The sequence below is a fragment of the Rhinolophus sinicus genome, linkage group LG06 (genome assembly GCF_036562045.2).
Source record: "Rhinolophus sinicus isolate RSC01 linkage group LG06, ASM3656204v1, whole genome shotgun sequence".
Lineage (NCBI taxonomy): Eukaryota > Metazoa > Chordata > Mammalia > Chiroptera > Rhinolophidae > Rhinolophus > Rhinolophus sinicus.
Genome location: NC_133756.1, coordinates 42,228,454 through 42,244,040, shown reverse-complemented (window position 1 = coordinate 42,244,040; position 15,587 = coordinate 42,228,454). Strand labels below are relative to the sequence as shown.

The 15,587-nt window shown below is 36.5% G+C and overlaps 1 protein-coding gene across 5 annotated transcripts in view; it reads right to left on the bottom strand.

The window, feature by feature from the left end:
• Positions 1-9,700, bottom strand: part of MIGA1 (mitoguardin 1) — a 74,571-nt gene extending 64,871 nt beyond the window's left edge. For 2 of the 5 annotated variants that reach the window (XM_074334974.1, XM_074334976.1), the window contains exons 1-2: positions 9,545-9,700; positions 6,615-6,728 (exon numbers count right to left, since the gene is read on the bottom strand). In XM_074334974.1, the coding sequence (XP_074191075.1) occupies positions 6,615-6,713 (99 nt within the window). In that variant the 5' untranslated portion in view covers positions 6,714-6,728; positions 9,545-9,700. Of the gene's footprint in view, positions 1-6,614; positions 6,729-8,613; positions 8,677-9,137; positions 9,443-9,544 lie in introns of those variants that run through there. The other 3 variants (XM_074334972.1, XM_074334973.1, XM_074334975.1) reach the window with 3 other exon arrangements.
• Between the last annotated feature and the right edge of the window lie 5,887 nt (positions 9,701-15,587).

Here is a 15,587-nt window from a genome sequence, read left to right as displayed (position 1 = left end):
TAGTTGGGGAGGGAGCAGCTCACTGGCCCATGTGGGAATCGAACTGCAACCTTGGTGTTATGAACTCTGTGCTCTAACCACTTGAGCCACCGGGCCGGCCCCAGACTTTCTAAATGAATCAGATTTTCTTATCTGGAAATTTAGACAAACATACATCAATTTAGACAAACATCAATTTCTAAATACCTGAATAAGCCCCTTTATTTGTGAATTAGTCAACAAATACTCAGCATCTTACAATGTATTAAGGACTGCATTATGAAAATTAAAATTAAAATCTTATTGTACTAATTCTATTCAATAAGCATACAGTGAATGCCTTCCATCTATCAGGAAGCACCAAGTATACAGAAGACACAGATCTTGCTCATCTCAAGCAGTGTACTAATAGTAGAGACTGATATATTCACAAATAACTACAGTAGTGTGATACAGTAATGTAAGTATGTACTAAGCAAGAGGTAACTAACTTTGTCTTGGGGGACAGACTATTAATCACCTAAATGGAGAAATCTACAATAATGCTTTAGGATTGGGGGATGTAGAAAGCTGGAAAGTGTGTCACTTCCAGCCTTACAACAACAAAGAAGCCAAATGAATGGCAAGTTCTCAATTTTTCTTGAAGCCATCAGAAAGCTGTAGTTGGAGGGTAATCAACTGGTCCCAAACCTAAGGAGACACAGATATTTGCAGGGAGAGATAAGATCTGCACTCTGGCATGCAGGGACAAGACACAGCAGGGCCTCAGTAAGCATTCAGCTATTATGGTTGTAAACCGGTGGAGACTGAGTGTGCATTAGTAAGAGAGGGTGGAGCAGCCCCTGAGGAGGGGTGGGGAGGTGTGCTGCAAATATAGGGGCAATCCATACATTTTTCAGGTTTATTTTCATGAATCCCACCGAGCACTTACAGAAAAGACTACAAGAATCCTAAGAAAGTCTCCCTAATGGTGCAGAACTTGGGAAGGGAAATAGCAGTTTTTGTGGAGCATCATAACATATGAAATACTTGAGGATAAATCTGACAAAAGATGTGAAAGACATGTATGCTGAAAGCTAGCAAATAATGCTGTGAGTAAAGAAAACCTAAATAAATGGAAAAATGTAACACATTTATGGGTCGAAAGACACAATAAAGATGTTGATTGTCACCAGACTGATCTATAGATTCAATGCAATCCCAATGACAAACCTAGCAAGCTCTGTTGTTGATAGATACTGATAGTTAATTCTAAAATTCACATGGATATGAAAAGGATCTAGAATAGTCAAAACAATTTTGAAAAAGAAAAACAAAGTTAACATTACCTGATTTCAAGACTTATAAAGCTACTATAAATAAGAACGGAGTCATATTGGCATAAAGAGAGACAAATAGATCAATGGCACAGGAGAGAGAGTACAGAAATAGACCCACACATATACGGATGGCAATATTTGGCAAAGGTATAAAGGCAATTTAACAGAGAAAGGGTATTCTTTTCAACAACTGGTGATAGAAAAATATTATTGATCCATATGCATTGCAACAAAATGGAACTCCAATCTATGCTTCACACCACATACAATTATTAACTCATGGATCACAGACCTTAACATAAAACCTAAAACTATAAAAGTTCCAGAAGAAAGCATAGGAGAAAATCTTTGGGATCTTTGATTAAACAAATATTTTTTTGAGATGATACCAAAACCCCAATCCATTTTTATAAAGTTGACAAATTGGACTTCAGAATTAAAAGCTTCTGCTCTTAAAAAGGCACTGTTAAGAGAATGACAATACGATCCACAGATGAGGAGAAAACAGTTGCAAAGCATATACATGTATGATAAAGGAATTTTATCCAGGGCATATAAATAACTTGCAAAACTTAATAAGAAAACAAACAAAAAAATTATTTAAAAATGTGCAAAAGCTCTGAACGCAACAAAGAAGATATAAGGATGACAAAAAAGCAAATGAAAGCATGTTAAACATTACTGATCATTAGAGAAATGCAAATTAAAACCACAATAAGATTTCACTAGACACCTATATAAGAATGACTAAAATTGAAAAGACTGGCCATACCAATGGTACAACCACTTTGGAAGAACTCTGGCATTGTCTTAAAAAATTAAACATACTCGTATACCTACCTTATGACTCAGCCATTCTTAAGTATTGACCCATGAGAAATGAAAGCATATGTGTACTTCTATAAGAGAACTTGTACAAAAATGTTCTTAGCAGGTTTGTTTATAATGAAAAAACAACAGGAAAAAAAAAAAAACAGCAGGAAACCACCCAAATGTCCATCAACATGTGAACAGGTGAACAAACTGTAGTATATCCACACAATGGATATTCTCTTATAAAAAGAGTTAACTACTGATACACACAACATGTATGTATCTCAAAATAATTAGGCTGAGTGAAAAAAAGCCAGACAAAAGCAAGTTCATACTGTATGATTCCATTTATATGAAACTCTAGCTGTGCAAACTAATATGTAGTGACCAATAGCAAATTCCTGGTTGCCTGGGGAAACATGGGAGAGGGAAGTTGAAAAGGGAGGTGCAAAGAGAGATTATAAAGGGGAATGAGAAATGTATGGAGATCATGGGAATGTTCATTACTCTGATTGCGGCAAGGATTTCATGGGTATTTACATATATATGTCAAAACTTACATTGTATACCTTAATATGTACAATTTAATGTGTGTCAATCATATCTCAAAGCTTTTCTTTTAAAAAAAAAATAACATCTTGGTTTTATACATAAATCCAAAAGAACTACTCGTTTTCTAGTATACCAGAAATGATTTACTTCCACTTGCCATTAGCATTTGGCCTCAGTGACTGTGAGCTAACAAAAAATTTAAAACTATCTTTACTCTAGTTTTCTTCCATTTAAATTCCTCTAAAACTATCATGAAAAATTAAAACATTCCAATACTGCTCCAGATTTTTTTCTCTTCACAAACAATAAGAATTATTCTCTTCAGTAATGTCTCTATTACTGGCATTACCAAATTTTTATTTCTTTCCATTTCTATGTTTTTCCTTCTGGAATCATACCTCCAGTGTTCACAGCAACCAAATGAGATTCGGGGGCATGGGGGAAGGTTCCTTGAATTTGCATGCTAAAGATCCAATAACAAATTCTAAAAACAGCACTATTAGGAACACCTTACTCTTCATTACATTTTATAAACTCCCATGGCTTCATTATAAAAAATACTCCATTTAGATCAAATGTAAAGATCAGTATTTATTACATGAGTAAAAGTAAGATAACAAAATGAAGACCTGCACTAAAGACAATAATCTATTAACATAGGCCCAGTCACAGCTAAGGGATCATGTGTTCTTAAATTGTGACTTTACTACCGTGTTTCCCCGAAAATAAGACCTAACCAGATGATCAGTTCTAATGCGTCCTTTGGAGCAAAAATTAATATAACACCCGGTCTTATTTTACAACAATATAAGACTGGGTATAATATAATATAATATAATATAATATAATACAATATAATACAATATAATACAATATAATACCGGGTATAATATAAAATAATATAATATAATGTAATACCTGGTCTTATATTAATTTTTGCTCCAAGAAAACAGCATTAGAGCTGATTGTCCGTGTTTTGGGGAAACACAGTATATCCTAGGCCACTGAAGTTATAGAACTATTAGGAAACATAAATACAAAATTAAAACTACTCTGTCAGACATATAATGTGCTTTACTAATATGAATTCAAATACAATATAAATCAATTCACTTTTATTAAAATCTAAGTTCTATTTATATGTGACGTATTATGTTTACATAAAAAAATCCACTAAAGTTTATAGTCCTAATCTCATAAAAAAGAAAACTTTTCCATGACAAAAATAAGGCAAATTTCCCAGGGAAAGATGTTTATCATAAGTAATCTAGACAACATAAGGTTTGAAAGTCTCTAATATTAACTCTTGCCTATTACTTTTCGTTTAGTTACTTTTTTCCCCCAAAGGAAAAGTCAATGACTTCCTATGTCATTGCCTGGAACACTGGAAATATAGCATCTCAGAATCCCAAAGCTCAGAGTTGCTTTTTGAGGTGATGATATTCCATTTCCTTACCTTCAGACAAATGAAAACTAGACACACGTCTTATTCATTCAACATGAATTGAGCATAAACTTATGGGCCACAAACTAAAAATACAAAGAAAGGAATAAGACACTGTTCCTTGTGCTCAGATTTCACAATCCCCCCCACTCCATAACCTGATGCCACTGTTTGATGTTCTTGTCAAGCTATCCCCCCTCATGGAATGTTCTCTGGAAACAGAATAGTTATTTAGTCACACACAAGTCTCCTGTGCCAATAACCTTATTTCACTTTACCCAGCATAAACTTCTCACTAGAACTAAATTGATCTAATCTAACACAGTATTTACACACACAGTACCACACACGTCTTTTTTGGTGAGGGAGGGGGGCTCTGAGAGCCTTATTAAGGGTCTAAGCTCAGTAAGGGCAGGGGCTATATCTACATCTTGCTCCATACTATATAGCTTGACTGAAACACAGTAATGCTTATTAAATATTATTTTGAATAAATCTGATAACTAGAACATACATGTCGCATGCTAACTGTAAATTTTGGACAAATAGGGGTATTAACATCTTCCTCACAGGTTTGTTGTTAAAGAAAACAACATATAAAGTAGTAACTCACACATAGGAGGCATTGAAAAAATATGAGCTCTTAATGTTTTAGTTTATTTTAACAAACATCTTATTTTGGAATAATGTTAGATTTATAGAAAAGTTGCAAAGATAGTAGAGAAAGTTCCATATTACTCAGGTTGTTTCTGATATTCAGATCTTACAAAACCATAGTACTCTTATCAAAACTGAGAAATTAACTTTAGTACGATCTTATTAACTAAACTAGACTTTATTCTGATTTCACCAGTTTTTCCACTAATGTTCTTATTTATTCCAGAACCAATTCAGGATACCACACTACATTTAGGTAGATTTTTATTTTTAAGTGCTTGGTTAATTCTTCATCTTTCTCACTTAACACTGAATATGGAGAATCAACTAAACTACTTACCCCTTCATGTGGTGGTTTCTAACTGAAAAATAGTCGGTTTTTCTTAACATGATACATAGTAATATACCAAAGTAATCCTTAAGAAAACCACAAAAGCTCAAGGGACTTAAGTATTTTGTTTAGAGTACGTATTCATAAATGAAAGAAAAAATACTTAGAAAATGTATTATTCCTTAATAAGTGACACTATTCCTTAATAAATGAAATAAAATAGGAGTTAATATTTATTGGGGTGCTTACTTATCTTTACTGTGTGCCAGACACTATGTTTTTCATCCCTTTTGTCAATGATAAAAATTGGCTTTAAAGAGATTATGTTATTGCCAAAGATCACACAGTCCCATAGTGTTGAAACCTTAGTCAAAATGCACCAGACAAGTTGTGTTTAAATCCATGCATGTTATGTGTCATGTGTTGAAATTGCTTCAGTCACAATGATGATATATCTCACTATGCAATTAATTATATAACTAAATCGCATCCAACATGGACTGTCTATTTCGGGGGGTTAACTAATGAGCAAAAAAAATCTCATGTCTTTTTTCATAAAAAGTCAATCCAATTCTAACACTACAGAGCTGTCCAAATAAGAACTTTGAGCTTTTCCCAGGTCCTTTTTTGGTCCTTTAATGCTATTCAAACTATAACCCGCTCTCTTAGTACAGGGATCAACAAATTTTTCCAGTAAAAGGTCAGGTAGTAAATATTTTAGGCTTGTGGAACATAAGGTCTACTGCAACCACTTAACTCTGCTGTTGTAATGCAAAAGCAGTCACAGATAATAAAACATTAACAAACGAGCATGGCGGTGTATCAGTAAAACTTTACTTACAAAAACAGGTGGTAGCCTTGATTGGGTCCATAGGCTGTAGTTTGCTGACCCATTTAGTGCATTTCATAGCATGGAATGAGTTTTGGGTACTAAGTACCATGGCTGAGAGTAAAGGATGTATCTTTAAGTTTACCTGCAATGTTCCTTTATATTATTTTAAAAAATATTCCATGGAACAAGTTGGACAATAGTCCTGGCCTCAGAAAAGTATTCCTAGGATTGAAAAGCATGTGGCATAGTAGAATCAGTAAGGCAAAGGCTACAAAAATAATTCATAAAAGAATAAAAAATGAAGAGTTTTTGATTTCTAGATTGAAAAACAGGCATTGTCAAATATTACTGGTGAGATTATGGGTTGGTATAGCTAATCTGGAAAGCAATTTTCCAATGTTTAAAAAAAACACAACTAAAATCTTCAAAATGTTCACACTTAATACAAATTGCTCTTAAATCTATGACAAGATGCTCAATCTAACATATAACAGAAATAAAAATTAAAACTATGGTACAATACCATTCTCACCTATCAGTCGGGAAAAAATCCCAAAATTTGGGAAGTACAAAACAATACTATGCCTATGGAGGGCAATTTAGTAATACTGTAAACAAAATATGCTCTGAGCAATAAACTTATTCAATCCATGTTAGTTTCTTTCTTTCTTTTTTTTTTTTTTTTACCTGGGAGAGAGAATAGTACCAAGATAGAGGAAGATCAAACACTTTTAGCGCTGCTGTCTTCAAGGAAAACTGTGATTCGCTTACTGTTTCTTCTGACATGACTCCTCTTCTAATCTTCATTATGAAACATAAAAACATATTAATTAGCCACAAAGATTTCTGGTTACTCTATGAAATGGAAGATACAAATTAAAAATGTTAACTCATATCAGATTTTTTTATTATGCAGTTAACTATTCATGATGTTACACTTACCTGAAAAAAATAACATTCTGAGCCAAATTTTCTTGAGCTACGTATAAATGTTTATTTATTAATCACCAAAGCAGGCCAAAAGAAAATGAGTTACATTTGAACTTTGAATTCAGGTAGTACTTTTCCTTAGAAAACTACAGGTTCTAGATTCTCTCTTTTCCTGTTAAATGAACATTTCAGCTTTTAGACAGTAATTTAAAATCTATTCCTTCCCATTTATTTCCTTCAAATAACAGTCGGGGTGGGTAAGGAGGGATGATACTGAAAGGAATCTGATTGGAACCATGACTCTTATTCCTGGAGCTAGAAAGGAACTGAACTTCAGAACTTATGCATTTATTCTCCTTCAGTCCCATTTTAGAGATCTTCAGAGAACTGCCACATACATGCTATAAAATTTTGATGTTGTTTTAATGCCTACTTCTATTGAAATCAAAGAAAGAAAAGTCAGATGTCTACAGATGATGTAGATGTCACTCAGAGAGACCCTTAAAGGTAGCAGACCTTGAAAGAAGCATAACAGCTCAGGGTCTGGGTCTATGCTTTGTAGAGCCAGACACCCACCTTTATCAGTGTACCCAGCTGAACACACAGTGAACAAATTCACATAGTATTGATGTACAAATTAGTCTACCAATGTATTCATTTACAATAAGGAAATGACTATCTAAGAAAGAATACTTAGGCTATCAAAACATATCTTCTGTGAGATAAAAGACTGTAGAGAGCTGAAATAATAAAAACCGCTGCCTAGTAAGCATAACATTAATGGGTCCCGAGGAATAGTTTATCCAGGCCAAGAAAAAGCCTGAGCATTATCTCTGGTGCACAAAAGAATAGGCTTCTCCAGTACGTTTATGCCTATCAAATTTACAACATGATTTCTTTTCCATGGATAGTGTTGCATAAACACTACCAAAGAGAAAATAAAAATTACCAATAATCACTCTATAAAAGCTTATTTGATATACTTTCTTTAAATGCTTTATATTTCTGCATATATCTCTCTTGTTTCTTTTGCTAGACTCCAGTAGACTACTCCCTTCTGGTAATACCACCTTATTTTTTCAGACAAGTATTAAAACCACTGATTAAGTAGTAGTTTCCTTTCAAATCAAACACAGTAATATTCTTAGGGTGGGTTACTGCTACTATTAACACCTTATTCCCTGTTAGTGACACAGTGTAAACTTAACTCCCCCTTACCCATATTCTAATTACAATGGTAAGGCTCAGTATAATTAGTTCTAACTGAAGTACAGTACATTTATCCCAACCAAAAAACTGATATAAACGTTATCAAGAAATACAAAGGAAATTATGATGAAACAGTTAAACAAGTGAAAAAATGGTTCTTTGGGGAATGAGACTAGGGGTGTTGGGAGGGAACCACTACTTTTCACTGTAAGTCCTTCTCTAATATTTGATTTTTTCAAAAAGTGCCTACTTGTATTGCTTTTTAAAAATCCACACTCATAAAATAAAAGCTCATTTATTTATCCACACCCTAACCCCCAAAACGGACTTATTTTTGAGAAACACTTTTAGTAATTAAATAGATACGGGATTATCAAGCCATCTTGTGCTACTGCATTAAGAAGAAAACATACTGAGAGTAGTTCACCCAAAGTGATTTTCTTCGTAATAGAGGGCTCCAAATTTTTAAGCAGAGGAGAAAGAAAATAAACACTTCAATTTGCTGCAGGGGTTCTCTTAAAAGAAGTCTAGTTTGCATACTACCTACCTCATCACCTTTCATTTAAAATTATTGAAGAAGTGATTCCAAATTCAATCATTAATGCAGTAACTTTAAAAAAAAACAGTTATTTCAGTTGTTTTCATAAGTATTAACTAAAATAAACATGAAGGCAATTTCATGATTATTCACATTTGTACAGGGGGCCTAAAACATCACCAAATGTATTGTACTATATGTAACGTTACTCTCCTTTCCATGCTAACCACTGGAGAGTATAAAATGTGTCATAAATAGTTTGCTTCTTAAACACCCGAAAATTTTATTCTACAAATTGGATTTATAATCCAAACAAGAATGAAAGTCTGAAATACACCCCCAAATTTGACGTGAAGCATAAATCTGTACAACCGAATTCTGAGATGATACACAGCAAAAATGCTTAGTTGCGATAATGATAAAATAAAAAAAATAATAAAGGTCTGTGCAAGTGCAAGATCTTTAAAGAGTAATCCCTTCATGAAATAAATGTGAAACAACTTTATTAACAGAAGGTCTCTGACGTGACAAACCTTATGTCAAAGCATCTTCAAAGAAAGTGTAATCTTCCCCATCCAAAAACCCCTCCCTGCTTGAACCAGTGGCATTCAAGCAGAAACTTGGACCGCACCGCCAGCCCCACCTCTCCTCTGCGGTCGTCCTTTTCCTTTACCGGGAAGATGAGAAAAGGGGCTCCCGCTAGGCTTGGCCGTCCAGACCGTCACTTGGGGTGGGACGCGAGCCCACTGTGATCCAGCGCACCCCTTGCGGGCGGGCTTCCCTCTAGCGTCCTCGGGTTTTCGGTTCCTCCATCCCGCACTCGGAGTCCAGAGGCTAAGGCGGGCGCTCGGATCCGTACCTCACCCCACCCCGCCCTCCGCCTCTGTCCGGCGGGCGTCGCGACCCCACCTGCCCCATGCCCAACCCTCCACCCGTGTACCTGGTGCTCCAGGACCAGGTGCAGCCAGCCCACAACAGCTTTTCCGTCGCAGCCGGGCACTGAGCAGCAGCAGCCTGACAGAGGGCGGAGTCCTTCCGGGGTCAGGAGTGGGAAGGTGGAGAGAAAGTGGCGGGGGGCCTTCTAGCCTTTCTGCGTGAGGGGCTGCGTGTGAAGCAGCTGCTGCCATTTTTGTTTAGGGTAAAGGCTCTCCCCCTCCCCCCGCCACCGCCGCCGCCGCCGCCACCACCACCACCTTGCCAGATGGATGTAGAAATTGGATTAGAAGAATTGCATCCTTTTACAACGCTGTCAAGAGCTAGTACCATAGTTTGTAACCTTTTGAAGGATCTAGGATCATTCTGAGAATCTGGTGAAAACGATGGGGCCTTTCCCCCAGAAAAGTTCACATAGACACGCTCATACATTATTAAAAGAAAAAAATATGTATACAAATCCAGATGCCCTAAACCAACCCATAGATCCCAGATTCAGCATTTCTACTATAGATACTTAGCTCCTAAACGAATGAATATTAAGGGGCATTCCAACCCTGTATTGATGGTGAAGTTACTGATTTCAATTCCCCTTAGCTTTTCTTCTTTTAGTTTCCCACTTAATTAGGCTGCCAAATAATATACGAAATTGGCCAACAATGAGGGGCTAGGCAGGGTGTTCACTGCTCTGAGGCTCTATCTAGTACACTGTAGTACACTGTAAACTAGTGTGGGAGGGGACAACAAACAAGATACCGTTTCCATGTGCAGTCCTGAGCCAAAACATTCCATCAGAACTGCAGATTTAAAAATTCCAGTTGCTGAGCATACATGTGGTGAAAAGCCAAAATAATTGTATAAGGATAATTAAAACATCAGAGCAAATGTTACTATTCCTACCTAAGGAACAAGAATGAACAATTCTTTCTGTTAGTTTTCAAAATTCCCATTTAGTCAAGCTGGAAAATAGGGAGCATGACAATACCAATGTGTGGCATTACTAGATGAATAATAACTAAAAATGCACAGGCTGAGTTCTATGTGGAAATATTTTGCATTTATAAAGTAAACAGCACTCTTGACACTTGATGAACCTGGACTTTGTAAGACTATTTTTGCTTATTCACCTATCTCCTCTCTGCTGCCTCCTCTCTATTTCCCACAACTTCCAAATATTCAGCCTAATGGGAAGAGTAGTAATGATGACTACCACTTAAAGCAACTTTCCTAAGAACATTATCTTCTTTAATTCCACAGTAAACATTATGAGATAGATATTATAACACACTGGGTATGAATTTTACTCTTTAACAGGATAATAAGAAATGCCATATTTTATTTATTTTTTAAAATCAATGTAATTGGCTTCAAGCCTCCCTTCTCCTGGGTTGCCAGAATATTCAATCTTAGTCATTATTTGGTATATCAGTTAGGATGCTGTTAGCTACAAGCAAAAGAAAACTGAACAAATAGTGGCTTAAACCATAAGACAGTGTATTCCACATGGATGTAGCAGCAGGTGGACACAGTCTCATATTTGAACTTGATGTCTTCTCCTACCTGGCCCAGGGGAAAAAATGGGGCTTGGATTAATTCTAAATGTTTGTCCCTCCCCTCAGATAACCAAAGCTATCATGTAATGCTCACCGAACCAGGGAGTGGAGTTCATGCAGTAATATTTGTTGTTTCTACTTTCCCAATACTGAGCTAGTTGCTACCTTAACCTAAAATGAATTTGGGGGATTCTGTATGCATAGTGTCAAAACAGTGCTATGGAGTCAGACTGCCAGAGTTTGAATTGTTTCATTGCCACTTACTGAGTATGTGGTCTTAAGCAACGTACTTACTCTCATTATGTCTCAGTTTCCTCCTGTAAGTTTTTAACTTGGGTTACTTATACCTCCGTAGAACCTGAGGCTAAAACTCTATTTCTGTATAATTGGTTTCCTTTATAATCTTATGTATTTTTTATATGCATATGGAAACATTACTTTAAGAGAAGGGTCCATAGGCTTTACTAGAATGTCAAAGGGGTCCATGAGATCAAAAATGGTTAAGAACTTAGAACAATCCTGGTAAACTTTAAGGTACATGGCATTTTAAGTGAGACTTTCTCATGTCTTTTGGCAGAAGCTCCAAAGCTGAGAAAAATAGATGCTAAATGCCTTGATCATTCTAAAAAAGGATGCTAGACTATCCACCCAGGATATGCTAGGAGAATGTGAAGCCCATTTAGCAATCCTCAGTCTCGCATATTTCCAGGGAATGAAATGGCAGAATTGATCAAAGAAGACTAGAGAGGGCCAGCCTGATGCCTTAGGCAGTTGGAGCTCCGTGCTCCTAACCAAAGTCTGCCTGTTCGATTCCCACATGGGCAAGTGGGCTCTCAACCACAAGGCTGCCTGTTGGACAACTCAATTCCCGCAAGGGATGGTGGGCTCCGCCCCCTGCAACTAAGATTGAACACAGCACCTTGAGCTGAGCTGCCACTGAGCTCCCAGATGGGCTCAGCTGATTGGAGCATGTCCTGTCAACCACAAGCTCGTCCTCTCAACCACAAGGTTGCCTGAACGACGCCCTCCACAACTAAGATTGAAAGGACAACTTGACTTGGAAAAAAGTCCTGGAAGTATACACTGTTCCCCAATAAAGTCCTGTTCCCCTTCCCCAGTAAAATCTTTTATAAAAAAAAAAAAAAAAAGAAGACTGGACAATGCCTAGGAGACAGTTTTCTGGAGTGCCGTTCATTTTCTTTCCACTTTCCCAAGAGTGGGGAGAAGAGAGTACTTATCTCATCCCACCCCTACCTCAAGTCTAGCAAAGGAGCTTTAAGAAACTTGGACAACTTGGTCTCTGTGCCCTGTATTTAAAGTCATCAGTAAAAGTCTAATGGCAATAGGCTATCCAAAGAGGCTTTTGATGGCAGAACAGAGAGAGAGGGTTGCAGTAGAAATGGCCTGTACTTGCAATTTTGCAAGAAAAGTTTTCCTGTGGGCCATAAAAATGCCACAGAAGGTAGCCAGGCTTGGATTATCTTAAGAGGTTCTATTTTCAAACCAAAAGCTAAGTGGACCATCTAGGTGCTTAGCCACAGATTTTTTTTTTTTTATAGATTTTTTTTTCACAGTGTTAGAATGAAAGAGAGAATGGTCCCCAGCAAGGGGAGCAGTCATTGAGGAACCCACAAAAGGTCCCTGTAAGAAAGGAGCCGGCATTTAGGAGTGGGCCATGTGCAGAAGACACCAAAGTCAGATTTAATTATACCAATGCGTATATTTGATATTTTATCTAGGATATTTAGAATCACTGCTCACTCCAGCTGAGACAATATATGGCCAATGTACTTCATGAATTATTGGTGGAAACAGCACTTATCAAGAAACAACATTAAGCCTGACCAAAGTCTAGCACTTTGAGGAGTTAAAAACAATTACATCACCTAAGTAGATTAATTCTTTTAGGTAATTCATATATCCAGTTTCCATTAACTGCTAAAACCTGGCAGAGTCCCCAGAAATAACTCGAGACTTCCTTTCAAATCTACACAACGCCACAGTGTTTATACTGGCTATTGTATCTTTGTTCTCATCACCCACCTCAAAGTATTTGACAGGACTTCTCTACAAGTCAGAACTAAGCCAACCAAGGCATCTAAAAGTCAGAGTATGGTTCTAGATGCTAATTTAAAACATCTATTCCATGCACATCCACATATTGCAGATTCATTTCTTCAAAAGTTAAACATATGACCCAAGTCCACTCCTAGCTAATACCCAAGAGAAATGAGAATATACATTCAAATAAAAACTTTTATATGAATGTGCATAGCAGCATTATTCATAATAGCTAAAAAGTGAAAATGACCCAAATGTTCATCAACTCATGAACTGATAAAATGCGGTATATCCACATATGGAAATGTATTTGATCATAAAAAGGAATGAAGTACCTGATACATGCTACAACATGGGTGAACTGCATGAAAACATGTTAAGTAAAGAAGTCAGTTGTAAAATATTACATATTGTATGATTCTATTTCTACGAAATGTCCAGAATAGGCAAATCTAGAGTCAAAAAGTAGATTGGGGATTGCCTCAGGCTGAAAGAGTTGAGGGAAACGGAGGTGACTGCTAAAGAGTATGGGACTTCTTTTCAGGGTGGTGAAATGCTTTAAACTTCAAGTTGGTGCTTGTTGTGCAAATCTGTGAATATGCTAAAAATGAATGAATTGTATACTTTGTTTTATTGAGATATAATTCACATGCTACACAAATGTATGATTTGTGTAGCATGTGAATTATATCTCAATAAAACCATTACCCCAAAAAATTATTATTGCTATTTCTTAGATTAAACAAAAAATCAAGTCTTAAAGAGATTATGAAATAGAAAACATTACAGATCTGAGGCCAGAGAATGATCTAGAGCATACTCTCCCTGTACTGCAGTTGTCAAAATACTGTACTGCTCCAATAAGAGGCATTCATTCTATTGGAAGATATTTACATCAAAATATAAACTAAATAGTAGACAATACAGATTTTTTTTAGTAAAAGCTCAAGTAAATAAGTTTATTCTAAAGTTACTTTAACATAAAGAACAATAAAATCAAACCATATGGAAACATGAGTTCCTATCTTGCATATTTAGAAATAACATTTCAAAAGTATAGAAAACCATGTGCTGTTTCTAAACTGAAGAAAATGAAAAGAGCTGCCTGCATCTGCTGTATATATATTTAAATGATGAACGCTTTGAAAAGTATAGGAAAATTGCTGTCTCCTGAGTTATTTTCACATTCATTCATCATTTTCAATAGAAATAATGGGATGAGTAAGAAAAATCCCTGTCTATAGTTTGGTTCAGGAGATGGAAAAGTGAACAAATGATTGCAATATATAATGCAGTTGACCCTTGAACAACACTTATACATGGATTTTTTTCAATACAATTGGCCATTCTCATCCACAGGTTTTGAATCTCCAGATTCAACCAACAAGACTTTAAATCCATGGTTGGGAATCCATGGAAGTGGAGAGCCACCTGTATGCATTGTTTTTTGCCATTTTACATGCGGGGCTTGAGCATCTGTGGATTCCCTATTCCTACAGATGTTTGGGGGTGAGGGATCCTGGAACAAATTCCCCTTGGACACTGAGGAATGACTGTAGTAAGTTTTGGGGGAATCATAAGTTATACATGGATTTTCAACTGTGTGGAGGTGGGCACCCCTAGCCCCTGCATTTTCCAAGTGTAACTGTAATGACATTACAATGTCTAATTTATGATCAGCAGAATGGTATCACTAGAAAATATGTCATAGAATACAAGGATGGGCCTGGAAGAGTTAAAGAAGTCTTCTCCAATGTGGTGACCCTTGCGATATGAGTGGAATTCACTTTCAAGAGGAAAGGCAAAGGTCAAAAGGGCATTCTAAACTTAGAGTTAGGGTTAGGGAAAGCAGAACTAAATAGGAGAGACACAAGCAAACGTTTTTCTTTTCAGGAATATAGGATGTAGATTAGAACAGCTTAAGATCAGGGTGTTTGATTGGGTGTAACAAAAGATGAGGTAGGAGGAGTAAATTTGGGTCACACTAAGGCTACGAGGGACGAGGGATGAGGATGTAGCAAGTAGGTGCCTAGGGCACAGAATTTGAAGAGGTGTTCTCTGATTCAGGCAAGTGCAAGGGCCTTAGTTTGCATGCTTGGTAGCTTGCTTGTCTCATCCTACGCCTTTGGTGAGAAAAAGGAGTAAATAGTCTGGGGCAACAAGGACTTATTGAAGAATTACAAGATTGAATTTGTGCTTTAGAAAGAGTTATGTTCAGAAGAATGGCATTGGACTAGGGTAAACTGAGACTAGAGTCAGAAAAACATGTTAGGGAACTATTGAAAAACAAAATCCAGTTAAGAATGAAGAGGATCTGTCCAGAAGAAGCTTCCTAGTTTCCATGCCCCATGTAGTCAGTTGAAAGTCTACTGATTTTATCTCCTAAGTAACTTTTATAGCCATCTCCACTGGTAGGCCCTTACCTTTTCTTTTCTG